At 53.6% G+C, this 27,871-nt stretch overlaps 1 protein-coding gene across 1 annotated transcript; it reads right to left on the bottom strand.

Moving 5' to 3' along the window:
* Nucleotides 1-291: 291 nt before the first annotated feature.
* On the bottom strand, nucleotides 292-25,132 carry ONECUT1 (one cut homeobox 1). Its single transcript, XM_069025247.1, has 2 exons — nucleotides 23,631-25,132; nucleotides 292-7,899 (listed from the first exon to the last, which is right to left on the bottom strand). The coding sequence occupies exons 1-2, from the start codon at nucleotides 24,709-24,711 to the stop codon at nucleotides 7,607-7,609; spliced, it is 1,374 nt and encodes a 457-aa protein (XP_068881348.1). The 5' UTR covers nucleotides 24,712-25,132; the 3' UTR covers nucleotides 292-7,606.
* Between the last annotated feature and the right edge of the window lie 2,739 nt (nucleotides 25,133-27,871).

Raw genomic sequence — 27,871 nt, 5'->3', positions numbered from 1 at the left:
TTTTTTTTTTTTTTTTTTTTTTTTTGGTTTTGTTCCGTTGCTCTGGAAGAACTCCCGCTTGCTCTGGGAAGGTTTCCTACCCCTGCGGAGCTGGGACCTGTGATTGTCTCCGGCGCCGTCTCTGCGGCGGGGCCGGGGCAGGGCGGGGTGCGGGGGTCCCGCACTGCGGGCGGGGTGGGGTGCGCTCCCCGCTGCCCGGGCACCGCTGCGGCCGTACCGCGCATTCCCCGCTGCTCCGGTGCGGCCGTACCGCGCATTCTCCGCTGCTCGGGCCGTACCGCGCATTCCCCGCTGCCCGGGCACCGGCGCGGCCGTACCGCGCATTCCCCGCTGCTCGGGCCGCGCTGCGCGACCAACGCGGCCCCACGGTGAGGATGCAGCAAGTGCAGTAAATGCAGAACATTCCGTGAAAAACCAAACTACCGGAACAGGACAGGAAACCGCGGCTCCCTGAGCACAGTTTGTCCAGTGCTCGATGGCTCATGCTGATTCACAGGCTGACATTGCCTCCCCCTTCACGTGAAGCAGAACTCATTGCACAGCATTAGCTCCTGGATTAAAAGCAGACACTGAGCCAATGCCCACCAACAGATCATTTAATGATCCCTCATTCAGAGCGTCTTTATTGCCCCATTTCAATACTTGAAGTATAAAAATGTACCTAGGAAGTGTAACTTCTGACCAAAAGCTCAGGCCCTGCCCTTGTCCTTCCCTCCCTCAACCCCTTCACTATCCCCTCAAAGGAAAACAAGGTACACCTGGGGCTCAGCTACTGCACGGGAAAGGAAATATTTACAGCCATCACAAACCGTGTCAGTACACAACATTTAGCTGAACCAGAATCTAGTCTTTATGCAAAATAAAACACGAGTGAGTGGCATCCTATTCTCTGTGCCATGATGCCATCATCAGCTTTGCGGAAGTATCATTGTCCTTACTCTTTCCTTTTTTTTTTTTTTGCTTTTCAACTCCAAACTGCCCTGTCCCCCCTGGAGCCGCGGGGAGCCCGGGCAGGCTCGGTGCCGCTCGCAGGGACCCAGCACCGGTCCCTCCGCACCCACCCGCAGCCGGGGCCCCGCGGTGCTGCTGCGGCCCCCGAGCCGGGGAGAAGCTGCAGCTTCCCAGGGGACCCGGCTGTGCCCCAGGGACCCCATCCCATCCCTGCCTGCGGGCCCTGGCTGGGGAGCAGGTGACCTGGTGGTGTTCCCCACCCGAGCCTCTCCGAGCCCCATGGCCCGCCCAAAGGCCTTTCCGTGAGCAAGGTTTCCAGATTCAAGTCAGCTTTTCTCCCAAGGCCTGCGCCTGCTGCTTGCTTGCGCTACCCGTGCGAATGGCGAAGGAAAAGAAAAACTCAGCAAAATCTCTCACAAATGCCAGTGCTTTTAAACATTAAACGACTTTTAAATTCTTTGGATGTGCGGGTCTCACCCACAAAGCAATCTTTCTAGAAAAAGACAAATAAATTAAAGAAAAAACACACCAATAATGCCTTTCTGCTTTCTAAGTGACAAAAGTACTACCTTGAAACACTCATTTTGGCATGTACAAGTTGGGGGGAAGGGAGGCCTGGGGGGGTAACCTGGCAGTGTTTGTAACACAGGTGGAAGTGCATGCCAAGACAAGGCTGAAGATACACCCTGCAGTCAAGAGAAGCACTCTCCTTCAGTTCATCTCAGCATCAAGAATGAAAAGATTGTAACATAAAGCTTTGGCCATTTTTGAATCTACTATATACAATTTTTTTTTAAAAACTACATAGTCATAAATTAAAGCAGTGATTAAATAAGCGTATACAAAATGGAATTAAATTAAAAGTCACAGCACATTATAGAGAAAAAATAGGAACCATTTATCACAGCAGAGAATATTTTTTTTTACCCTGTGAAAAGAACATCGACTAGCAAACACAAAGCATCCTAGCTGGAAGAAAAGTAATTGAAGCCATGTTTCCCTTTCTTGCACTCATTGCAAACAGCGATCTTTACCCACTTCGAAACATTCCCAGGAATATGATCTTCCTTGAGTATAACAGAGAAATTCTGCCAAAAAAGAGGAAAAAAGAAGAAACCCAAACCCAAACCAAACAATATAAAAGGAATATACAAACAAAACAACCCCTACAAAATAAATAAGAATTATAAAGCTTTTTTTAAGTAACCTTAACAATTATCAAACTAGTAAGTTCTGCCTTATCACATAGACTCTCTATACAACATAACCCTAAAGATTTATTACTATGAGGTATTTGGAGGAATTGGTAAAAGCGATGCACGGCCTGTCTGGGCTGAGGGACTCAAGCTGCTTTGGGGGAAAGAAGAGGGAACCTTTGGTTTGTCAGCAAGAAAGTGGAAAAAAAACATTTTCCTTTGGTATCAAAGAAAGTTTCATTGCATGGTTGCACGGCAAAAAGCACCACGGTGAAGAATTATTCCTTTTTTTCATTAGTGGCCTTTCTAACAGGCTGAGGTATTCAAAGAGTATAAGGTGAGAGATAAAGAGGTCAACAGCGGTTTAACACTTTGGTTCAAGCAAGGCACTCGTCCTATGAGTTTACAAAGTTTGCAACATGTTTGCCTAGAGCTTTATTATTTATTATTATTATTTTTTATTATTATTATTATTATTATCCTTATCGTCAGTAGTAGCAGTTGTAGCAAGAGAAGTTATCGTAAGGTTATCAGCATTACCACTAAGAATGAAGACAAGGTTACACACTGAGTGAAGGTGAGGAAGGGGTCGGGGGGATGGGAGTAAGAAGGAGGATGAGTTCCCTTTCCAGACCAAGGCCGTGCATGAAAAATCTTTGGTATTCTTTGGTATCATCAATGTGATTAAAATCACCAATGGAAATCGAGTGAGGTAGCGTCTTTGGTTCACACTATAAATAGTAGATCTTTACACACTTTTTTTTTCTTTTTTTTTCTTTTTTTTTTTTTTAACACGTGGAAGTAGCTATTCCTTACCTTTTGCTTCTTTGTCTTTAGCAAATAGTTACCAAATGTATTGTAAAGCTAACCACACCACAATAATAAACCAGGAGGCTAAGCAAAGTCTCAAAATTAGCCCCTGGGCCTTTGAATGCACCCAAACGCAGTGAGATAGAAAAGGGTAAGTGCTTTCTCTTTGTTTGCTAAATGCATAGTTTTCATCCCTATGTACAAAGGAGGAGGAAGAGGAGGAGGATAGGAGGAAGAGTAGTAGAAAGAAGGAACGTTTTTTGGGGGTAAAAATGTCTTGTTTACAACTCAGGTGAGGAGAGGTGTCCTAAGACTCTTTGGTATAAGCTCAGCAGTGTTTCCGAGCCGTCCGGGCAGCAGCAGCCCCTGGGCCAGTGCCCACCACCACCACGGCCTTATCCTGAAACCCCAGGAGAAGAGCGGTGCCCACGGGCAGCCCTGGGGCTGCTCTCACGCCAGGCCACCCCGGCCACTCGGCTCCTTGGGAATTTGTTCCTGGCGTGGGGGGCGCAGGAGCAACTTCTCAAGCCAAAGCCCCGTTGCTGGCTGGCTCGCTCTGGCGGGGTTTGCTTTACCTGAGTAAGGAGAGGAGGCTGCGGCCCTGGAAAGCCACGCAGGGCTAACGGAGCGGTGTGGGGTGGTCTGAAGGGGGATTTTTTTTGTTTTGTTCTTTTTTCCCTAGAAATCTAATGATGCCATTTACAATGGGGATGGATGTGGACAGTTCACCTCTTGGCCAGCCTCCCCCTGTGGGTCACTGCGGTCAGGTTTGGATGCAGCCTGTTAGCTGAATGCATGTTCCTAATGCCCTCTTGCCCATGGAGTCACCTTTGACTGAAGCCCCATCTCCTGATGCTCCCAAACTGTTTCAGGTTCTTCTCCCTCTCCTAATTCTTCCTGGCAGAGTTTTAGATCCTCTTGTTGAATTTGAAACTAATTTCCATTTTGTCAGGAATGAAATCAACTGAAAGACTAACACTAACAGAGACAGGTTTCCTGGGTAATGTTAAATGCAGCATTAGAAGAAACTCCCCTTCGAGGGTGCCCTGTTGAGTAATGGCACCAGTCAGAGCAAGGGAGCACCAGGTAACCTGTCCATGCTTCAGTCGGTGTGGCTGGGCAGTCTGCTCAGAGGTACCACAGCTTTCCAGGTAGACTGAGCAGTTCCAGAGTTATTTGCTTCATGTTTTGTAAGCAATTAAAGAAAATTGTGTTGTTTGCCTGTTCAGAGTATGAGGCGTGTATTGCTTATGGGAAGAGTGGTTTGTTCCTAATGGCTTAGAGAAAACCAAAAGGTTTATATATACTTAAACAGACGTGTAAAAAACCCAAAACACTTAAAATCTATAACTTGTGCATCAGTTTGAGTGTGTGTGGACGTGTGTGCATGTACATATACACTGTCCTATTTAGGGGCTTGCATGTGTGAGTATCACAGATCCTGAAATTGCATATTGGGTGCAAATTTAATGCTGGTATGAAAGTTCTCTTTGGTTTCAGCAAGTAGTCTATAAAGACAATACAATGGAAATACTAAAAATGTGGCAATGTACTTTGAATTTCCCTGCATTTTTAAATTCTCAAGTTTTAAATAAATAAGGCTTTATTCTCTAAACTATAGGTACGTTACAAAGCAGTGTTTGGCTGGAAAAAACTAAACCATTAGTTATCACTGTCCTTTATTAACCTTACACTAATGAGACGGCGTTCATAAGGTACTTTATATGTGATCTTATTAATGTTCCCATGTCAATTATATCTCTGTGGGGATGGAACACTTCAAAAGAAAGCTTGCTAAAATTTAAGGTAAGCTAGAAACTCAAAAAACTTCCAGATTAGATTCTATTTTCATAGACAATTGCTTTGTCAGCCTTAAAGTGGGCTTAACATACTGAAATACGGAGAAATATTCAGTGCCAAAAATATTGGGTTTATTTCACTTTATTTTAATAAAGAGATATGTCATCTGTATTCTAAACACTGAGTGGAAATAAACTGTATACCCTGAACCTTGACTAGACCCTGTCCTCTTGGGAAATATCTGGTGCTACAAAAGTTGTTCTACTTTGATGTCACTGGTATTTTGAGTGGGCTTCATCCCCCAAACCAGTATCTGCTACTGTTTATAGTGTTTGGATTCTAGTTTACCTTGAATTTTCCTTTTTCTTTTCTTTTTTTTTCCTCTAAAAACCAAAAAGGTTGTAAGTAAGATTACCTATTTCTAGTCCTCGCATTGGGCCTATACCTGCATATTTGGCTATTTTGGAATTTAATATACCTAGCATAATTACTACAGTAATTTGAAATACCAGTTAGAAATCTAACAGGCACATGTATGGTTTTTAAAGTCTATTTTCCCCTTACACTAAAATTTAATATGCAGATGTTGCACACTTTTCTCTTTAATTTTATCAGAGTAGGAACGGGATGATTTCTCTCCTATGGGTTTGTTAGCAACAGAGCATTTAAAGCTTTTCAGCTACAAACTTTAAACTATTTCATGCATTATCTTGACTAATAGATGAGCAAGAAAGAATGCGTGGGACAAAAGCTCAGCCTGCTACACATAGATACAAAGCCACAAAACATCAGGCTGTAACTCGGTGTCAGGGGAATTTTGCTCTTGACTTCAGAGGGATCACAATTCCTCCTTCCAAAAGCACTGCTGGAGCTCCTCTTGGAGCTCCTCCCACCAACGTTAACTGATGTTGTACCACTGTTTTCAATAGGAAAAGACCACGAGCCTTCAAAGCTATTACTATTCCTTTGCCTGGAAAAGTCGATAGGTAAAAAAAAGCTCACTAATGTCAATGAGTATTGATCAGACGCTGAGCCCTGTGGTTTTGCATCCCTCAGTTCGCTTCATTTTTGCACCCTGAGTGCCTCAGGTCTCCTGTTCGCGGGCTAGATGGCAGAGCTGAGCCACTCTGAAACAGCGCCCGGGCTGCTCCGGGCTCCAGCCGGGGACAGCGCCTGGGCACAGTGCCACACATGTCACACGTGTCACACATGTCACACATGTCACACATGTCACACATGTCACACGTGTCACACGTGTCACACAGTGTCACATGTGTCACACAGTGCCACACATGTCACACATGTCACACATGTCACACAGTGCCACACATGTCACACATGTCACACAGTGCCACACAGTGCCACACATGTCACACATGTCACACGTGTCACACAGTGTCACACAGTGTCACACAGTGTCACACGTGTCACACAGTGCCACACAGTGCCACATGTGTCACACATGTCACACATGTCACACAGTGCCACACGTCACACAGTGCCACACAGTGCCACACATGTCACACAGTGTCACACATGTCACACATGTCACATATGCCACACATGTCACACAGTGCCACACGTGTCACATATGTCACACGTGTCACACGTGTCACACATGTCACACAGTGCCACACATGTCACACATGTCACACATACCACGCATGTCACACGTGTCACACATGTCACACATGTCACATATGCCACACATGTCACACATGTCACACATGTCACACAGTGCCACACATGTCACACATGTCACACGTGTCACACGTGTCACACAGTGCCACACTCGGCTCTAACACGTGGCTCCTTCCCATGCTCCCGTTGAAGGCAGTGAGGAAAGGGCTCACTGAGTTCAATGGAAGCAGCATCCCATTCTCGGTTCCTGTGCTCTGCCAGGGGCTGTGATCTCCTCGGGTGACATTCTTTCTTGCCAATCATGGAAAGAAACGATAATGTGGTTTTACTAATTGCAAATAACAGTCTTGATTACAAGTTTTATGTGTTATACAGTTAGATTAGTTTATACCTATAACTCTACATAGTATTTGTGTAAAAATAGCTTTGGAATATTAAAATCATTGCAATAAAATACCTGCAATATAATTATTAAATGTGTTCTTTGGTAGCTAGTCGATTTTTTTATGGATGGAATAGTTTTCCTTTTTTAAATCTGAACATTCCTTAACAAACAAAGAGAATGCACTGGTTTAGGTACCATTCAAAATTTCTTTGCCTAGTTTGAACTTGTTTCCAGGCATTGCACCAGTTAAGTTCAAACTGTGAAACAGCAAAAATCACACTACCGTTCCAAGGAATTCAGACGACTCCACGCTTTGTCAGCTGTGCCATGGCACAGCCCTCTCTGGAGACCAGCCCTGACTAAGTCCCTACCCACTGGCGTGTACGCAGTACGGATACACGGAACACCTTCATGGCAATTGCTGTGGACATGAAGAGCTGTATCCAAAGGGATGTCTGTTCAATGACAGGAAATCACTATGCTCCAAACCACTAAACAGCCAAGTACGGTGAAGATGATGATGGGCAAAGGTGTAAGACCAGTGGTCTGCTCCTCTTCTCTTTGCTTTCCGTTTCATTCCCTCCACCTCGCTTTCTTCTTCCTCTCTGTTTTTTGCAAGTCGTCATCCTACTAAAGTGTGTGTCTTAGAACAAAGTCATAATGCAGGTGAAATAAGTCTTTGGTTTCTTTGGACTTATAAATATTTTTTTTTCAAATAGTTCTAAGTATAAACCTGCTATTTTGAGGTCCTGGTCTGTCTGTATTTATTTATTTATTTATTTTTAAAGCTTTTCCACCGAGGTTTTAGTTCGTGGTTATTCCTTCATGCTTTGGTACAAGTGCTTGATGAAGAAGATGAGTTGCCTGAATTGGAGCTGCCCTCGTCTTGCCACTTATCCAGACTCCTCCTCCGTGCATTCATGAAAAAGTTGCTGACGGTGCTCAGCTCCAACCCGAGCTGCTGGGAAATGGTGATTTGTAATTCTTTGGACGGACGCTTATTTTCCTTGAATATTGCATGTAGAGTTCGACGCTGGACATCAGTGAAAACCAACCGAGGCTTTTTGGGTGTATTCCCTCTATCCTTCCCGTGTTCTTGTTCTTTCCTCTTGCACGCTGCAAGAAAGGGGAGGACAGTTAGAGAGGGCTGGCAGGGGAGTATGTGGGAACACAGTACAGGGCAAACTAGGGAAAAGGACTGTTCGTGTCAGCTTCCAAATTTGGAGAGGATGCAGGACATTTAATTTTTTAACTCATTATGAACTATTACAAGTAGAAGGAATAAAAGTTAGAAAATACCTGTGTTGTTGTCTGTCAAAACTCAGCAAATGCTATTTTGGAGAGCTTACATTTTGATACCACCCATTACTGCTGAGAATTTAACAATTTAATATCTCTAGGAGGCAGAGTGGAAATTCAGTGAACTCTAAAGTCGACCACGTTTTACCATTATTAGTTGCTTTCAATCCATTTCTGTAGCTTTTTGTTGACTGAGAAATAAGGAATTGTGAGAAACCAGGGTGCTACTACAGTCATACAGGCCAGATGTGTGCTGCACAAAATAAAACATGTTTTGTCATGGAAAACAATGGTATAGTAAATCTTCTTTATAGAATTGCACTTTATTTCATTTATCATCCCTTCCTTCCCTTTGAGAATGTTATTTTGCTCTACATTATTAAAGGATGCTTGCAATTTGAAATCTGCCTCACAGATCACCTTCCAGGCAGGATCCGATGGGATGTGAGGGAGGCTCCCAGATCCCCCCGTCAGCCTTTGGCTGTCTGCTGGCTCATCTTGTTAGCATTTTGCTAGGATGAAAGCTTCCTTGGGAAGACAGACTCCTCTGTCTCACTTTCAAATACATCTGAAGTTGCCTGCTTCCCCTTTTTTCTCTAACAATGTCCTTCAATTCTGATTGAGAGATGTGCTTCTGAAGGTAATATGAAGGTTCTTTCTCTGTGTCTGTCTCGTCCTGGCTTTTGGGGAGATCAGTACTGATTATATGAAGAATTTTGTGCAGTATCTCCACTTATGCCATGGCTATTGGAATGACAACAGCAAATTACTTTGCAAAGGTCCTTCCTACAACTTCTGTTACTACCAAGAGCCAGCCCTGGCATGAGCATTTCATTGCTCGAAGGAGGTATAAAAACAATCATCCACCTTTTGTACTTGAGAAATAGGAACTGCACAGATCAGGATCCAGGAGCTGTGAAGGCTCCTTCTGCTGGCCCAGGCAGGGACCAAGACACTGTTGGCTCACTCCCCTCTGAGGAGAGGCTTTTGAAAAGCTCCCTAACAATAGATATTCCAGCCACATTCTCTTCCATAAGAAATCACACATCAATCAAATAGACTGGGATGCCAAACTCATATCTCCTACGGGTATTTTTACCTGAAAACCTTTGAAGAACGTTTTGAAGTTACATACTGACCTCTAAAACACCGTGGAGCTTCTGGGCTAAAAACCAGATTTCCTTATGCACGCCAGCCCCTACTGCAGCCAAATTGCTGAATTCACTGCGGGGATTGGTGCCTGCTGAAGTAATCTGCATCCCCACTGGAGGTTAACATTGGCAAGTCAAGGGTTAAAAATGCTTTTGCGAGAATAGTCTGTCATTTACTGACAAATATTAAGAATGAGGATACCAACAGCATCTCAGTCTTTTATATATGTCTGACCATTTGATAATCAGAAATTCCTGGGAAAGCAGCTGCAGGAGCTCAGCTTTGTAACAGCCTCAGCCTCTAGCTCTGACTGCCCCTGCTAACAGGCTCAGGCAGAAAAGAAGATAAACCAGGTGCCAACAACATTTTCTGTGCCTAGTGCTCCATTTCTGCTCATGCTGCTCTACACCTTCCTTTTCCAAAGACTACGCCAATCCCATCTTCCACCTAGACACTCCGTCCGGATCAGAATTTGTCACAGAATCCTGACGGCCCGGACAGTGTGATCCACATCAGTGCTGTGAGGTGCTTCGGTGCTTCCCATCACAAATGACAGTCACAGCAGTAGGTACAAAGCCAGCTCAATTAGCGAGGTGAGCCTTTGGGGCTTCCATCACAAGCTACTACATGAGTTCTCTGAAATAGTAGGGAAAAACAAAAAAGCAACCATCTATTGTGAAACTAGCCTGCATAACACATTGTCTTCCTGAACTTGTGCTCATTTCCTGAAATGTAGTATTCCCGAACAATTATTTCCATAGAAAATGTCCCAAGAGTTACAACATACCTTGTTCCTCAACTTCAGTTCTATCAAAGACCTCTTAATTAATGCTAGTGACATCACACAGGTAAGAAAAAAGAGCTCGTTACTAGGGAGAAAAAAATAAAACCTATCTAGTCTTTGATACTAATAAGCCTATTTTACCATTTTCCAAATATTTTCAGCTGTACTTCCATTAGCATTTGCCAGAGGCAGATTGAGGGCAAAACCTTCCCAACATGCTCAATTGTTCCAAGACCCCTGGTGCTGCCAGGCCTTAAGTTGTGAGCAGCAGGGGTGGATACCACCTCTCATCTTCCTCCTTGTCCAGGCTCAGGAATATTAATAGCACTTAAAAATAAATAATGGGGATAATGAAAAACTGTAATAGGGTTTCCTTGTGATCGTTTTCCCTGCACTGGAGCCAATCAATTTTAATAATAAATTGTAGCTTCCAGCTTGCCAGAGAACAAATGTACACCATGGGATAAAATCTGCTCCAACAAGAGTGGATCCAGAGCAGACACAGGGAGCAGCCAGCTCACACGGCGAGGGCTGGCAAAGCGCGGCTGCCGGGCCCTCTGACAGCCCCGAGCTGGTCACGCCCAGGCAGAGCGGCTGTGCCTGCCCTGGCCACGTCCTCCCCTAATGCCCGCTGAGCTCAGGCCCCGGAGAAGCCAACTGAAAGGCTTTTTTGGAAAAACACCACAGCCTGTCCCGTGTTTTTATCACACACTCCATCTCTTTTATCTTACGCAGCAGAAGATGGTAACAGTAATTTGCACTGATGTCCTTGTGCCCCTGCCCTTGAGCACTGTGAGTGGACCCTCTCCCACAGCACAGACATTGAATTTAGTGCTTTGCAGGGTGCTGTGCTCCCTAGAGACCTGCACCTGTCCCAGGACACGCCTGCTCGCACCCTGCCCTCGCTCCCTGCTGCAGGCAGCCCTGTTCTTTGTCTCCAGGCTGCCCTGGCTGAGCAACGCTCCTTGTGATGCCTTTTGAAAAAACTTTTAAGAAAATCTCGTTAAGAAAAAAGAAAAGCAGAGGATAAAGAGTCACCCTGACTCTGGCAACACACGTGCAGATATGACAATGTAATATTATCAGTGCCAGAAGGAGCCTTATAAATCCAGTCCTGAACTCTGGCCCCTTTCAGTCACTTCCATCTTCCTCTGCCCTGAGCAACAGATATTTTTCACACTTGCAATTCTCCTGACACAGCCCATCAATCTATTTTTGTCTCCCTTTGTTCCTTCTAAGTCGCTCGAGGGATTTGGTCAAGTAAACTTGCCAAACCTTGTAAGGTCTGTACATCCCACTGAGGCCCAGCTGCCTGTGCCTGCTACAGAAGTGGGGTCTCAGCTCTGCAGCTCCGCTGTCTGTTGACGCTCTCCTGCAGCCCCCAGCTGGGTGCAGCACAGCTGGATTAATTCTGCTCTGCCAGGGGTGTGAACAGGATCGTGCCCCCTATGAAAATGCACTAATTGCATCTTTAGGTCGAGACAGTGAAGAGGATATTTGGCCTATCTGTGATATGAACTACATTATTCACCCAGTCAAAAAGTCAAGATTGTAGTAAGATCAGGTGTTAACCCTGATGCTTGATCTAGTGTTTCATCCCTAGAGGTGTATTTCTTTTTAAAATCTAAGGAAAAAACCTGATCACCATATATCAATTTTCAGGAGCATTTGGTGTGTACATGTGTTTCTGGAAAACTCCAGTTCCCCACTCTAAAAAACAGAAGCAAAGAATGAAACCATTAAAGCTCTCAACCTACTTTCTGATGGTTTCTGGTTTGGTTTGTGTACATAATAAAATATCACCACAAGTTCTGCTGGCTGCTCCTCTGGAAAACTGTCACTGAAGCAGGGGGAACAACAATGGAAAATTCTACTTGGGCAAACCCTGCCCCAAGCCCTGATGGCAGGGGGCAACTGTCCCTGACACAGGCATTGCTCAGCTGGTGGCCCACTGTGGTGCCATCACAGAACAAGCTCTCTGACAGGGGATGGAAAAGCACCGACAGGGAAGAAGGTGGATTTGGGAGGTCTCAGGCCTGGCACTGGGAGAGCACAAGCACAGATGGGCTGAGGACGCAGCCGTGCACTCTGAGGGTCACACTGCTCACTGGCTGCCTGCAGCAGCTCCTGTAGCTCCAGCACAGATGCACACAATGGCCACAACCAGATTTCTGCCTGTACAAAGGGGCTGGAAGGGGAGCAGGGACACAGAGCAGCAGAGGGGAGCACCAGCAGCACAGCTGCTCTTGGAAAGGAAGGGTATGGCCCACCAGTGCCCAGGCAGGAGTCTCCTCACCCTGTGGAGGGGAAAGCCAGTGCCCACAGTGGTTCTCTGCTTACAGGTGTCAGAGATGGAAATATTATAGTTCATGACTTAAACATTTTCTTAAAGGACTTTTAAAACTGTATTACAAAAGCTGCAAAAAAGACTACTGAACCCTGAATGGGGCACTGAGTGAGGCCTCACCGGGGGGGAAGCTTCTCCACAGCAAAAGGGAGGGACATGGCCCATCACAGGGCCCCCCTCAAAGGGGTCCCCAGACCCTGCACCAGAGCACCAGAGATGATGCCACAGACCCTCAGTGTTGCAAGGGATAGTGTGTCAGGCTGGCCCCTGCAAGAGAGGCACGTGGGTGTTCCCACCTGGCCCAAAGTGTGCATTAACCCATGGAATTCTGCACCCTTCGGCGGGTGGCAGCATGGAGTGGGATGGCCACGGCGGTGACAGGGGACCCTCAGCACCAGCAGGGTGGATGGAGGGGAGCAACGAGACGTCCTTGGGACCCTCAGATGGGTGATGTGCTTCCATCCAACCCCTGTCACCTCTCCCTGTCCCCCCACACACACTTCTTTTTTCCATTTCTTTCTTTCTTTCTTTTCTCTTCCCTTCTCTTTGCCTCTCTACTATTAAATAAAATACATCCATTTTTTGGCAACAACATCTAGTCTCATTTGGTTTTAATCTCATTTCTGGGAATATTTTAAACCTTCTAAGTTCTTTCCAGTTTATGCACAGAGACTTAGCTTGCTTTGCTTTTCTGAGTTTAAACCTGATCGTAACAACAGGGAGCACTTTTCTCCTCTGTTTGCACCCAGAGTGGGTCCAGACCAGCAATTGAGAGACACACACACACAGTGTCTCCCCAGCCATGCTGAATTCAGAGCCTGTGGATGTGGAGCGGACGCTGTGTGTGGGTCATCAGTGACAGGATACGAGACCTTTCACCCTGAGGTGATGGGTCATGTTTCCAGCTCTGGCCTGGGTCACTGCTGACCACAAGCCATTATTACTTGATGGTCATCAAGTGCCTTGTATGAGAGGATGTGGTGGTCTTTTATCCCTCCTCTTGCAAAAGCCTAGTCTTTTACTTATCCCAACCTCACGTGTACAGGGCTGTCTTAAAGACATAAAAAGCCTTTTTAGAAGTCTCCCTTTATGTGTGTTTTCTAATCTCTGTTGTGTCAGGTCTGTAAAGCCTGGGACCTGCCTCAGCTACAGTCTGAACTGTGTCCGCCTAGGAATCCCTTCCCAAATCATCTGCTTCTACTTTTGAAACACCACACAATATCCAACAATATGTTTGGAGAGTGAAAACTCTTCACTGGTATAAACTGGAGAATATCCTGGAGGATATTCTTCTGTCAGAGGCTCTACCTGCTGGTGGAAAAAGCAGCAGGATCTCTGCAGGAGGCTGAGACTGCTTAAGGACTTTGGCCATCAGCAATAGCTCTAATCACACTGGCTACAACAGCTCAGTGGGAACAGGTAGCCAAAAGCTTGTGGTAAATTCACGGTGGCAATAACACATAATAACGCATCAAGTGTGATAAGTTCCATCCTTATCATGTGAATAACACCTCTGGGGCATGCAGAGAGACACAAAACAACAGATCTTTCTCAATTATCAAAAACTTCATATTTGGGAGAATATAAAAACAAAATAAAAGGGCATATAAGAGACAGGCTACCCGAGGGTAGATGTCACCACATGAACTAAACCCAAGCAAATCTGTTTGTCCTGAATAATAGCCACAACTGCTGGGTGACATTCACTCTGATGCATCACCATTTACGGGTCCCCTGCCCTGCCCCATCCTTCTTGTCACTGCCCCTGGGTCTTCAAAGGTGCTTGGGAAATGGAATCCCTCTGGAAAGGTTCTGCGTGAGACAGCCTCCACACGTGGAGGCAGCTCGTGGCCATGAGCTCCCGCTGCAGCAGGTAGCAGCCAGCACCAATGCTTGAAAGAGCACTCCCTAAAGCGCTGTGAGATAAGGCCCTTTAAGCTTTGTAGTGATGAAAGCCTACATGGGTGACACAGGTCACTGGTTGCTCCCCAAACCTTTTCCCTTTCAACTGAAAAGAGTATGGTCTATTCTGAAATGTCTGAGCCCACACTAAATTATTTCTTTTTAACTCTGGCATTATTCAGCATTTGGCACTTGCTTCTCTAGTGCTTTGTATTTACATTTATACAGGGTGTAGGTGTTTCCATGTACCCAGAGATATTTTGATCTGTGTCTCATTTCTCTGCCATCAAATCCAGGGAATACTCTTTCGTTGTTTCATAACATCAAAAGAGATGAAAATAAGTTCATATATGGGAAGCTCACAGGATGACAGCAGCCTGCCAACATACAGATCCCAGCTGAGCCAGAACGGTAAACATCTCACTCCTGTGCACTGTATTAAAATGAGTGACCTTAATTTGCTGCCCCTGGAATAATGAAGTGAATGTGACTGAGGAGTGCTGGCTCAGCAGTTCAGGATTCAGGGGTTTACACAAACTTAGTGTTGATGGATCTGTAACCACTCCAGCGAACTGACATCGCCGTTACTGAATATGCTGCTAAGTGGATCAATCAGGGGAAAGCACCTGATTTCCCTGTGATATCATTTAAAGCAAATGTTAAAATTCTTTAGCTAGGTCTTTAGTTAACCATATTACTGTGACAAATATTTCTTTGCCTAGCATAAGTAATTAGAATTTAATCACTTAAACTGCATCTTAATTACCCCAAATGAATTGAAAGGACATTTAATAGCAAAGATTAAATTGCCTTAATGAACGATTTTTGCGACTACATCAATATTTTAACCGCGTCAGCCACGTCCGGCCCCCCCGCCCCGCGCCGCAGCGGCACTGGCGGTCCCCGGCCGCGGGGTGGCGCCCGCTCCCCGCCGCTGCCCGCGGGAGGGAGCGCGCAGCGCGCCCGGGGCTCCGCACAGCCCGGGGCTCCGCACAGCCCGGGGCTCCGCACCGCATCGTACTGTACCGCACCGCACAGCCCGGGGCTCCGCACAGCCCGGGGCTCCGCACCGCATCGTGTTGTACCGCACCGCACAGCCCGGGGCTCCGCACAGCCCGGGGCTCCGCACCGCATCGTACTGTACCGCACCGCACAGCCCGGGGCTCCGCACAGCCCGGGGCTCCGCACCGCATCGTACTGTACCGCACCGCACAGCCCGGGGCTCCGCACAGCCCGGGGCTCCGCACCGCACAGCCCGGGGCTCCGCACAGCCCGGGGCTCCGCACCGCATCGTACTGTACCGCACCGCACAGCCCGGGGCTCCGCACAGCCCGGGGCTCCGCACCGCATCGTACTGTACCGCACCGCACAGCCCGGGGCTCCGCACAGCCCGGGGCTCCGCATCGTGTTGTACCGCACCGCACAGCCCGGGGCTCCGCGCAGCCCGGGGCTCCGCACAGCTCGGGGCTCCGCACCGCATCGTACTGTACCGCACCGCACAGCCCGGGGCTCCGCACAGCCCGGGGCTCCGCACCGCATCGTGTTGTACCGCACCGCACAGCCTGGGGCTCCGCACAGCCCGGGGCTCCGCACCGCATCGTGTTGTACCGCACCGCACAGCCCGGGGCTCCGCACAGCCCGGGGCTCCGCACAGCCCGGGGCTCCGCATCGTATTGTACCGCACCGCACAGCCTGGGACTGCATCTCACCGCATCGTACTGTACCGCACCGCACAGCCTGGGGCTCCGCACAGCCCGGGGCTCCGCACAGCCCGGGGCTCCGCATCGTATTGTACCGCACCGCACAGCCCGGGGCTGCATCTCACCGCATCGTATTGTATCGCACCGTACTGTATCATACCGCACCGTACTGTATCACACCGCACGGTACGGTATCATACCGCACAGCCTGGGGCTCCGCACAGCTCGGGGCTCCGCACCGCATCGTATTGTACCGCACCGCACAGCCCGGGGCTCCACACAGCTCGGGGCTCCGCACCGCACCGTACTGTATCGCACCGCACCTCACCGCACCGTACTGTATCGCACCGCACCTCACCGTACTGTATCACACCGCACAGCCCGGGGCTCCGCACCGCATCGTACTATACCGCACCGCATCGTATTGTACCGCACCGCACCGTACTGTATCATACCGCACCGCCCGGGGCTCCGCACAGCCCAGGGCTCCGCACCGCATCTTATTGTATCGCACCGCATCGTATTGTACCGCACCGCACCTCACCGCATCTCACCGCACCATACTGTGTCACACCGCACCGCACCGCGGGCTCCGCATCGCATCGTACTGTATTGGACTGCATCTCACCACACCGCACTGCATCACACCGCACCGCACTGTATCGCACCGCACCGCATCTCACTGCACCGCATCACACCGCACCGCATCACACCGCACCGCACCGCGAGGTCCACATCACACCCCACCGTGGTTCCCCAAAGCATCGCACCGCGCCATGCGCTCCTCACCCGCGCTGCCGCTCCGTACCGCACCAAGCTACGGCACCCCGCCGGGGAATGCCAGCCGCTCCGTACCGCTACACTCCGCATAGCGCAAGCTGGAAAACACCACCCGCTCTTGCTGTGCTCTGCTCCGCTTATGCGCCGTGCCCGCCTCCGCGGCTCGGCCCACTCGGCCCGGGCAGCACCGCCCGCTCCGCACCTGGCCGCGCCGATTCTCAGCCCGCTCCGTGTGGCTTCGCGCCCCTCCGCGCCTCCCGCCCAGGCCCGCCCCCGGCCCGCCCCGCCCCTGTTCCGCCCCTCCCCTGTTCCGCCCGCGTGGCTCCGCGGGACAGACCCGGGTGCGGAGCCACACCGGGACCCCGGCCCGCTGACGCCGGCTCCGAGCCGTGGGAGCGAATCCGCCCGCGGGTCTCCGAGGCGTTCGGGCGCGGATTCGGCCTCAGGTTGGGTCATTCCTCCCCCTCCCGCATCCTCAGTCCGGCACTCTGCTACAGCAGCCGAAAATTGAGTTTCTGAGCGGTGGACTCAATCCGTTGCAAAACCTTCACTGCAACATTGAGGGTCGCCAGATTCACTGAAAAACCCGGGTTGCTTCTCTGGTTCTGCTCCTAAGGACCTGCCTGCTGACTCCCGCTTCCCTGGCTCCAATTTTTTAAGTTCTCCGTCAATTCCAATATATTCAAAATAACGAGATATGTTTCAAATAAAGGAGAAATGAGTCAGTGATGACATAAGGAAGTTCCTCCGGTTGGGGGGACGTTAAGGAAGCTGTACGGCAGACTGTCTGTGTGGAGGGAAATGGGGGGAAAGGGGCTGCGAGAAACCCTCCCGCCTGTGGCTCACTTCTTATCGACGTGTTTGTAATGCGTGTGACAACGAGTGCAGAATTCTGCACCCTAAAAACATCCAAAACCTGAGCCCGGGCTCACTTCAGTGGCTTCTGCACCCAAGCATTGAGGAAGAGCCTCCCGCGCCCTCCGGTTCAATACTTTCCTCTATCTGAAGCAGCAGCATTTCTAGCTCCACCAGCCAGCGCCCGCACACGCCGGCGCCGCGCTCCGCACCCCGCAGCAGCCCGCGGTGCTGCCCGCACACCTGCTGCGCGCATCCATCGCGCTTTAATTGCCGTTCGGGCTGCACGGAAAATGTCACCACTGAGGCTTCCTATCGCCCTAAAATGGAGGGAAAATGAAAACGTCTGTTGAGCTAATAAATTGTTCCTATAAACTAATCTTTCAGAATTATAAAACTGACTTCTTCTTAAGCAAAACGGCTCAAGTCAGCTGCGTTTCCAAAGAGAGTCTGTCAGCATCGGTCACTTGTCTGTCCGTGTACGATTATTCCAGATAGATTTATGTCTGAAAGGCGAATCGACATTTATCGATTTGATCATGGAAGCACCCGACACGCGGCCATGCTGGGTCCCGGTCGGTCTTAGGAAAAACTCTCCTGATGCCGGTAGTCTTCAGGTGAAATTCACCAGCACTTCAGCAACAGCTCCTGCTCTTCAGTCACCTTAGAACTCCCTGGAAACTAACTTGTCCCTTGTGTGGAGCTTATGCGGACCCTTCGGCTACACAGACAGGTGAAGGCTGCCTGAGGCAAAGCAGGAGCTGTGGTTTAATGCTTGTACAAGCAAAGCCAGGCATCGAAGTACACTTGGCCTGTGGATTTCCAGATGATTTTGTCTCAATCTGACCATCACGTTCCTTCCTGGCTGTGTAAGACAGATCGCACACGCCAGAACCCAGCTGTAGCACGGGCAGGAGCCTGGGCTCTCTACCGGTGGCACCTGCAGCGGGCACAGTCCTGGCGCCGCGCACCTCTCCTCTCCTCCTGGGGTATCCCGACCCCTCTGGCTGGCTGAGTTACTGTGCTGGGGGAGGCTCGCTTCCCCTCTGGTCACGCACCCGTTCGAAGACACTCATCCCCGAAACAGGTGCCCTCAGGGCTCTGCCCTGCCGGGAGCCGAGCCGCTCCCGCCGCGGGCGGCCCGTACGCTCAGCCCGGCGCTCGCCGCAGCACCGCGGCACTAATTGCAGGCTGCCGCTACGTATAATCGATGCGATGCTGCTCCCCATCGGGGCCGGCAGCCGTGGGGCAGCTCAACAAGCACCTGCGCCCGGGCTACGGGCGGCCTCGTCCGTGAAGCGGGAGAGGGGCTGGCGCGGCCCCGGCCCGCCGCGGGGCTCGCCCGGGAGCGGGGCCTGCCCGGGAGCGGGGCCCGCCGGGGCGGAGGCGGAGCGGGGCCGGGAGAGGGGTCGGGCCCTGCAGGCGGTCGCTGTCCGCGGTGCTGAAGCCGGGCAGGGCCGCACTCGTTCCGCGCTCGCGGGTAGCGAGCGGACGGAGCCAGCGCGGGCGGCGCCGAGCCCTCCGCTCACAGCGCTCCCGGAGCCGCCGCCTCCCGGCCCGGGGAGCGGTGGCCGCTGCCCGCTGCGGGCGTGGTGCCCGGGCCGGCGGGGCCGCTCCCGCCCGCCGGCGGTCAGTAGATGGCGCAGAGCCCCCGGGAACCGAGGGGCGACGAGCGAGGGCTGCGGGCGGCGCGATGGCCCCGGCCGGTCGGGGCGGGCATCGCGCTCACAGCCCGGCTGTGTGACCCCCGGGGCGGCCCCGACAGCACAAACGGGCGGGAGCGGCCCTGTTTTGAGGCTGTTCGATTCAAACGGCAGCGAGGGTGGGATCGGGGCACGGCCCCCGAGTGCCGCCCCGCCACGCGGCGGGTAATTAAAACAAACAACCAACCGAGCGAACGCACACACGAACAAACAAGACAAACAAGCAAAGGCCGAGCCGTGCTGCGGGGGCGGGGGCTCTGCCAGGACGGGCGCGGAGCGGGCCCGGCCCAGTGCGGAGGAACGCGGCTCGCCCGGCCCCGCTCCTCCTCCTCCCGCTGGGCAAACATTAACGAAGGGCAAACGCGGCTGTAAATCAATCCCGCCGAAGGACACGGCCGGCAAACAAGTGCGTCCCAGCGCTCCCACGACTGCGCACCGGGCGCTGCAGTGGCGGGCACGTCTGCTCCGGGGGCGGCACGGGTGCTGCTCTCCCACCCTCCGATCCCACCGGGACGGGGCCCCTTGCCTCGGCCCAAGCACCGCACCGGCAGCGGCGGAGCGGCCGCTGTCGCGGCCCAAGATGCGCCGAGCCAGGCCCGGGCCGCCCCCGTCCAGGCGGTCCGCAGGGCCAGGAGGGGCAGGGCCTCTCCCCCAGGCCCGGTCCGCGCTCAGAGTGTCGCCAGTGAAGGCCCCGGTCGATGCCCCCGCCTTCCTGATGCAAATGCCTTTATGCAAAGTGCCCGCAGGGTAAATATTAAACAGCCCCTAATGAGGCCACCGGGGCCGGGGCGGCCCCGACCTTCCCGGTGCGCTCGGGGGCGGCGGCGGGCGAGAGGTGCAAACGGCGTCATTAGATTTCATATTTAATGTGGAAAACGCTCTGATTACTCCATCGATTTCTTTACAGTTAATTTGGCGACACTTTCTCGCCAGCTTCCCAAGGCTTCAGCTTAGCCTGGATTCACATTAGGAGGGAGAAAGGATAAGAGGAGTGGAGGAAAAGAGGTACAGCTATGAAAAATACCTGTCAGGTCGCAGGCAAACATCGAGCAGCTTTGGAGGGACAGGCCTGCCCCGCTCCTGAGAGCCGCGGGCGAGCGCGGGTTGCCCACGGCGCCTCCCCCTGCTGACACCTGCTCGGGGAGCCCCCACGGAGGGGCCCTTTGGGACGAGCTCGCTCAGAGGGCGCACCTCGGCAAAGGACCCCCTCCTGCAGTAGTTCCTAAGGGCCTTGGGCTCCCTTACACTGCTCTGGCACGTTCTCAGAATGTGTCACTGCCGCCTTTCCCCTGGCCGCTACCCTTCCTCCCGATCGGCGGGCTCGTGAGAGGCCGGCGGGCAGTCGCAGTTCCAACAATGAATCGCTCGAAGCAGATTATTTTTTCCTGAACAAGACAAAGTCGGGTTTTTTTCCTTCTTTATCCCCTACTGTTTCCTCTCTCTCACACACACGAAACAAAACTGAAAAAAAAATCAGCCCTAAATCCCAGCAGGCTGCAGAAGGGATGTACTTTTTCTCTTAATTGTATTTATTTTTTTCGGCGTCCCTTCACAGCCCTTCCAAATGTCAGTGAAGGCGGGGGGAGGGAGGGAAGACTAACAGAGAGAGTCAAATAGATAAATATTCAGTGATAGAGAGGAGAGAGAGAGTGGGACAGACAAAGGAAAAGAGAACAGAGAAGAGAAGGGAGATGGGATGAATAAGATGGAGGCTGGAAGAGGTCAGCTTTGCAATTAGCAGTTCTGCTTACATTTCAAGAGATAGCCCAGGAAGTGTCAAGACCTCAATCCTGCTTCCATGTAACTACCAATTTTTCCTCTATTTGTCGGAGCTTCTGTAATCTGGGAGGTAGGAATCCCCCAGGGACGGCTGGAAGGGGCAAATACTCAAGATAAAGTGCAAGGCAAGACCGTGAGGCCTAAAATAAGTAGGTTCCATCCCCCTCACTGCCTTCCAGTTGTTGTCTGCAGGAAATCAGAAAGGGAAGAAATGAAGGCGGCTCTGGGTATTTATCTACCTGATAATTCTCTAAACGCCCGGGAGTGAGTTATAATTTGGACATGAAATTTAATTTGTGTCGGCTGCAGTAATTTATGTTATTTTGAATTGATGTTCATACATCAATATCAATCGGGGCAGATTTTTACCACTTAGTAAGATCATCACACATTTAAAACCTGCACAAAATAAAATCGATACTTTATGCATTTACAGCCGGTCGCCGGCAGCGCGGCGTGGAGGGGCGCGGAAGGGCGCGCAGCCTGCGCGGGGCGGGGCGGGGGCCCCGGGACCGCCCCATTGCCTGGGACGCAGCTCTATGCAAACACCCACGTGCTGCCGGCGCCCGGGTGGGCAGCGCCCGGCGAGGCCCGGAGCCCCCGGTAGGCGGGGAGAGCCCTGCCGGGCCCGGCCCGGCTGCGAGGGACGCGGGGACGTCCCGGTGCGGGCGGCCCACCCCGATACCCCCGGGCTGCGAGCCCCTCTTCGCCCCGGGGAAGCTGTTCCTGTAAGGTGCCAGCTTTCGGGTTTCATCGGAAAGGGAAGGCGGAATAATGAGGCTTTGTCCCTCTAACGGGATTACCGGGATCCGTTTATGAGAGGGCGGCGCTGAGGTGGCTGGAAGAAGGGGCGGTTTGGGGGCAGAAGCGAACAATGGGACCCTCCGGACCCGGCAGCTGGACAGAGCACGGCCGCCTCCCTCCCTCCCTCCCGGCCCTGCAGCAGCCGGGGCTGGCAGAGCTTCCCGGCCGGCAGTGCCAGGGAAAGGATGCCAGCAGGCTCTGAATCGAGGGGTTGTTTCCAGTATCGATCTATGCAAATGAGCGGAGATTCAGGTCGACCAAATTGTCGTAAAAATACGCTCCAAATCGAAGAAAGTTCGCCTCAGTAATCGTTACGGCGATATTGGAAAAACAAACTCCATCCTCCTCTCCTGGGTAGCACCAGCAAGACGAGGGTTTTTCCCTGGTGGGGTGGCTGCTGAGAAAGGGAAGGCGGAAAGGGCAGTTTCTGAGAGCTCAGACCTTTGAAACTGACTCCGCAGGAGTGGAAGCCAAAGAGAGCAACGTCCTCCCACCGGCAGGCACCTAAGGGCCAGCTACAGCGGGGAGGGAGGCCCTGTCCCAGACCCTTCCTAGCTCTGCTTTAGGTTTCTGGAACGAGGTGGTTGACTGAAAATAGGCACGGAGCACGATGGTGGCCCAGCTGCGTCCCCGCACACTCGGGAAAGGGTCGCAAGTTCCCACCGTCGCGGTAGTCGAAAGCGCAAGACCAGTTTGTGCTTTTGAAAGGAGAAAGATTTGTCCCTTCCCTTATTTTTGTCTGTGAAACGGATCAGTGACCCCGGCTCCAACTCGGATTGACTGTCTTGCGTTCTCCAGGGACAAATTAATGGAGACCTATCACTTAATTAACAAACCCTCACTCACGGTATATTAAACCCGGGCTCTGCACCGGGAGCGCAGACGGGAGGGTTTGGGGAGGCTGCGGCGGAGCACAGGTACGGACCGGGACGGCCATCTCTGAGCACACAATACGGGAACCGCTCGGGAGCACACCGGGCAGCAAGCGCCGAGAGCGGGATGAGGCTCTGGAGCCGACACGCGGACATTTGTCTCACGCAGAGATATCCACGCAAAACTCAAAACTCCGCGGCCTAATGATAGCTACAACCAGTTTAAGAAAAAAAATTAAGAAATCCAACGATTTCAGCCAACAGCATTTCTCAGCCACCGCTCGCCCGCAGGGCTCGGCTCATTCGAGCCAAACGCCTCTCCCAGCTCACCCAACCCGAGCGGCCCCGAGTCCCCCTGCGACCCGAGCCCACCGCCCCCGACACAAAGCAGACGCACCGACTCCTCTCGGCGGCGCGTTACCGGGGCTCCCTCGCACCCCGTCCGCGGGCCCGGTCGGGCCCGGTTCAGCCGCCAATTCAACAATTTCCGCCTCGCCCTCCGCGCTCCGGGCAGCGTTGCCGCCGGCCGGTGCGGCTTTCTGCGGCGTCCCGTTACCGGGAGCGCTGGGCATCGTTCTGCCGGGGGCAGGCGAGCCTGGCGGGTGCGCCCCGGCCGGGGAACGGGGAGAGCCGGGACGCCGCACTGCGCAGCCCGAGCCTCGGCTCGGCTTTGTCTGAGTGCGGCGCAGAGGAACCGGACGGTGCCGGTGCGCCGAGCCCGGAGAGGGAGAGGGGAAGGGAGAGAAATGGGGTGGCGGAGCGGGGGATCGGTGCTGCTCTTCAAGGACAGGCAGGGACTGGGGCGGCCTGCCAAGGCCCGAGGCCCCGCTCTGCCGCTGCCGTGCCCCGACCACTCCGCAGCGGGCTCACCTGCAAGCCGCAGAGCAGACATCCGCTGAAACTCCGGCTCCTGGAGCCACTTCCACATTCTGCGGAAGGTCTCCCGGCCGGATTTGAGCTTGCTCCAGGGCTTGGGGTTCCTCAGCAGGTCTGAGAGCGTCCCTTGAGAGCGGCATAGCACCCTCTGGGCGAAGATAGCCTGGGGGATGCTGTACCGCTTGAGCTCGGTGGTGATCCTCTGAGCTACTTCTTTGGTATTGATTTCTTCCATTTGCCCTGAATTACTTCCACTGTTGACCTGCGAACCAGTTACAGAAGGGTTTTGCTCCCTGGCAGAGCCCAGGATCTGCCCGTGGCTCTGGGCATTCAGGTGGGCATGGGGGTGGTGTGGGATCCCGTTGATAGGCACCATGCCAGCGGAGGTGGGGGTGAGGTGTTGGTCGCCATGCCTGGCTAACATGGCAGGGTGGTGGGCTTCAAATCCGTTTGGGGTGAGCATTTTCTCGGTGGGCATGGTGGCACTGGGGTGAGCATAGTGGGGCAGCCCTTGCTGGGAGTTGTGGATGCTCCCCAGGCCCGATCCAGACAACGGAGAGAGGCTCTGCCCCATGCCGGTAACATCCTTGTGGTACGGGGTGTAGAGATTGTTCATAGACGCCAGACCCCTCTCGTCCCGCATGAGCGTGAAGCTGCCGCTCACATTGCCCGGTATCCGCTGGTGGGGATGATGGTGGTGGTGATGGTGGTGGTGGTGGTGAGGGAACTTGTCCGAGACCGTCGAGATGGGAGGTAGAGGCTGCAGAGGGGTTAACGTGGTGTAGGTGCTGCTCATGCTCATGCCGGGGGGTGTCTCGCAGGCCATGGTCATGGTGGGGTGCAGGGGGCCCGTCAGCGCGTGCTCGGGCGGCCGGTGGTGGTGGTGGTAGTCGCCGCCGTCGAGGATGGACGCCATGCCCATGGAGCGCGGGTGGGCCGGCAGGTGGCTGCCGCGGTGGGCCACCGCGCTCCGGTGGTGGGGGCTGCCGCTCATCAGGTCGGCGGCGGCGGGCACCGGCTCATGGCTCACCCCGTGCAGATCGCCGATGTTCTCCATCGCCAGCTGCGCGTTCATCGTCGGCCGTGCGGGCGGCGGGACCGCACATCTATCTGGTGGGCGGCGGGGCGTCCCGGAGCTCTTGGCGGCGGCCGGTTGCTCCCGCGGGCCGGCGGCGGCGGGCGGGCGCTGCGGGCTGGTGGTGGCGGTGCTGCTGCTGCTGTTGCCGGGCTGCTGGCTTTCCCGGTTTTGGTTGGTTGGTTGTTTTTTGTTGGTTTTTTTTTTTTTTTTTTTTAAATTTTTATTTTGTGGCAATGTATTTATTTGTTTTTTCCCGCTGCTGGCTGGCGCCGCCGGGCCGGTCCTAGGGCCGCCGCTCCCTCAGGCCGGGCCCCGCAGCCGCGGCCGCGGCGGGTGTGTGGCCGCGTCGCTCGCCATCCCCAGCCATGGCTCTCTCTCTCTGCGCCGCGCGCCCCGGCTCCGCTCCGTGCTGCAGCGCCGCCGCCGCCGCACCGCGCCTGCGCGCCCCGCGCCCCGCCCCGCCCCGTGACGTCACCGCCCCTATTAAGGGGGCGAGCCCCGCGCGGCGGCGCCCAGAGGCGGCGGTGCCGCTGCCCCGCGCGGGTGGGGCCCGCCCCGCCCCGCCCCGCCCCGGGCACAAAGGGGCACCCCCGCCCCCCGCCCCGCCCCGCCCCGGCCCCGCCGGCAGGGACCCCCGCCCCGCCCCTTCGGTGACTCCGCGTTTTCCGTGAGCGCCGAGCCTCCTCACCGGGAGCTTCCGGAGGTGACATGGGGCCGCCCTGCCCCGGGGCGCCCGCGGGCCGTGCCCGCCGTGTTCCCCGCACTCCCCGCCGTATCCCCCCACGCTGTCCCGCAGCCGCCCGTCCGGGTATCGCTCCTCTCAGGTGCCCTACCGGGAAGCTTCCCGTTGCCCGGCCTGGGGATGGGCGGTTGCGTCCCGGCGTCCACCCTGCGACTCAGCTCCCGCGTACCCCCCCCCACCCCCGCCCCGCTCCCCTCCCGGAGGTCCCGCGGGGTCCGGCCGGGCAGTGCGATGGGGAGGGACGCCCCCCGGCAGCCCCCGCCGGGGACCCCGGGCATGCCCGGCAGTGCAAGGCGAGCATATGTCCCGAGGCGCCCAGCAGCCGGACATGCCGCTGGTTTTCTTTTATTTTTTCTTCCAAAAGAAAGAAAAGGAGGCGGAGGAGAAAGAACAAGCGAGCTCACCCGCCGGCCCGCCTCGTTAGCTAAGGTGCCTTTATGCTGGAAGAAAGGGCAGATGTGCCTATTGTTCGCCCATTAACAATAACGAACCACGCCGGGCAGAGTGCAGCGTGTGCGCGGCGCCGAGCGGCGGGAGGGACGGGCCGAGCCGAGCCGAGCCGAGCCGCGGGGCCGCAGCCGGGCGGCACCGGGCCGGCGGCACACAAAGGCCGCCGCCGCCGCTTCCCCTCGCTCCGCCGTCGGGGACCGCGGTTGCTCTCGGCACCCCGCGGAGCCGCCTGTCCCCATCGCCCCGGCGAGGCCCGGAGACAGCGAGCGGATCTCCGCCGCGCTGGGGCTCAGGCCGGGACCTGGGTGTCTTTTCCGTGGAGGGGGGACAGGGCTTGAGCACCTGTCCCGGCAAAGCCCCCACCGGCGGCACGCAGAGAAAAGGCAAACCGCTTCGTCCCGCGGCACCCGTGCAGAGGTCTGTGCCGGGGGATTGTCACCCTCCCCGCGTTCCGCTGAAAGCTCCAAGGCCCCTTCCCTGGTAAGAGGCAGGAGTCCCTGCCAGCGGCCCCCCGGGGAACGCAGGCCTCAGGGACAGAGGCAGCAGACCGGTCCTAGGGTAGAGTCCCGCTGGGAGCGAGCGGAAACCAACCCCTGGGGTTACTTTTCTCGGAGCTATTGCCCTAACTTTACGGGCAAGGCCTGCGGAGATTCGCCTCGGTGCGAGGGGAAGGGCACGGCTCGGGAGCCCGTGGGGTCTCCCTGCTCTTCGGTTCATCGAGGCAGCGAGACCCCTCTCCCCGCGCTTTGAGCCCGAAGCACGGCAGCGGCGGGGCCTCGGCGAGGAGCCCCACGGCCGGAGCCAGGCCTGGCCCCGCTCCTGCCCTGCTGCCCGTCCACGATGCCATCCCCGCACAAGGTGTGGCCCCGCTGCGGGGTGCGCGCGTGGGGACCGTGCCTCGCAGAGAAACGTCTGGCCCGTCCTCCCGCACCCCCGCCCCGCAGCGAGACTCGGAGCTGAGCGGGAGCTCCCGCTGCCTCTCCCCGAGGCACGGCCGCACTCCTGGGATACCCCCGGGATACTCCCGGACCATGCCCCGGGAGCCCGGCGTGGGGGCTGCTGTCCGGCACCGGCCACGCGCGCGGCTGCGTGTGCACAATCTGCGAGTGCCTGCGGTGGGAGAGCTCAAAAATCACCAGGCGCCGGGAGGCTCGCAGGGAACTTTTAGAATCACAGCTATCGGCTGCGTGTGTGTTGCGTGTACGGCCCTGGAAGCGAGTGTACTTTCTCTCCTCTATAAATTCAGAATTTCCACAGCGTTTTTATGTATTTTCCGCAATTAAAACACACACACACACACACACACACACACACACACACACACACACACACACACACACACACACACACACACACACACACACACACTTTTAAGAATTCAGAGCTACTGAACCCCCGTCTCCGAAAGAAATCAATTGCTCACTGCAGTTCATTTTCCCTGGGCTCAAGGAGCTTCCCCGTATTTTATTTCGTGCTAAAAAATTCCCACATACAGATCCCGCATTGTTCCTACCGCCCCAGCCGCCCCCAATCCTAAACGCTTCCACAGCTCTCTAAATTTTTGTAACGTTCAGGCTAATAATGTCTCCGTTTCTGATAGCGAGGAATAGATAAGGAAAGGTGTATCTGCGAAAGAAGAAAAAAACAAACCTGAAACTTAATCAATGACCTCAGAAAATGTATAGGATAAAATAAAATACAGTAAAATACAAAAATAAAATACAATAATAAAACAATCGAGAACATTTCAAGACCGAAGTGAACAGCTGTGATTGTTTCCCAAGCCAACGCAAGGTGATGTCACAGATCTAATCAAAACATTGTCAGCTTCTCCATTATCAATATCTGTACACAATTTACAGTTTAATTAAAAATATTTAATCTCCGTGTATTTAGCGATTAGTTATCAAAGCAAACGTCATAGCGAATGTGTCACTCCCGCGAGTTTGAAGGAAATTGCAACAT

This window comes from Aphelocoma coerulescens, chromosome 10 (assembly GCF_041296385.1).
Source record: "Aphelocoma coerulescens isolate FSJ_1873_10779 chromosome 10, UR_Acoe_1.0, whole genome shotgun sequence".
NCBI lineage: Eukaryota > Metazoa > Chordata > Aves > Passeriformes > Corvidae > Aphelocoma > Aphelocoma coerulescens.
The sequence above is the reverse complement of the archived record's forward strand: the minus strand, read 5'-3'. Positions and strand labels throughout refer to the sequence as shown.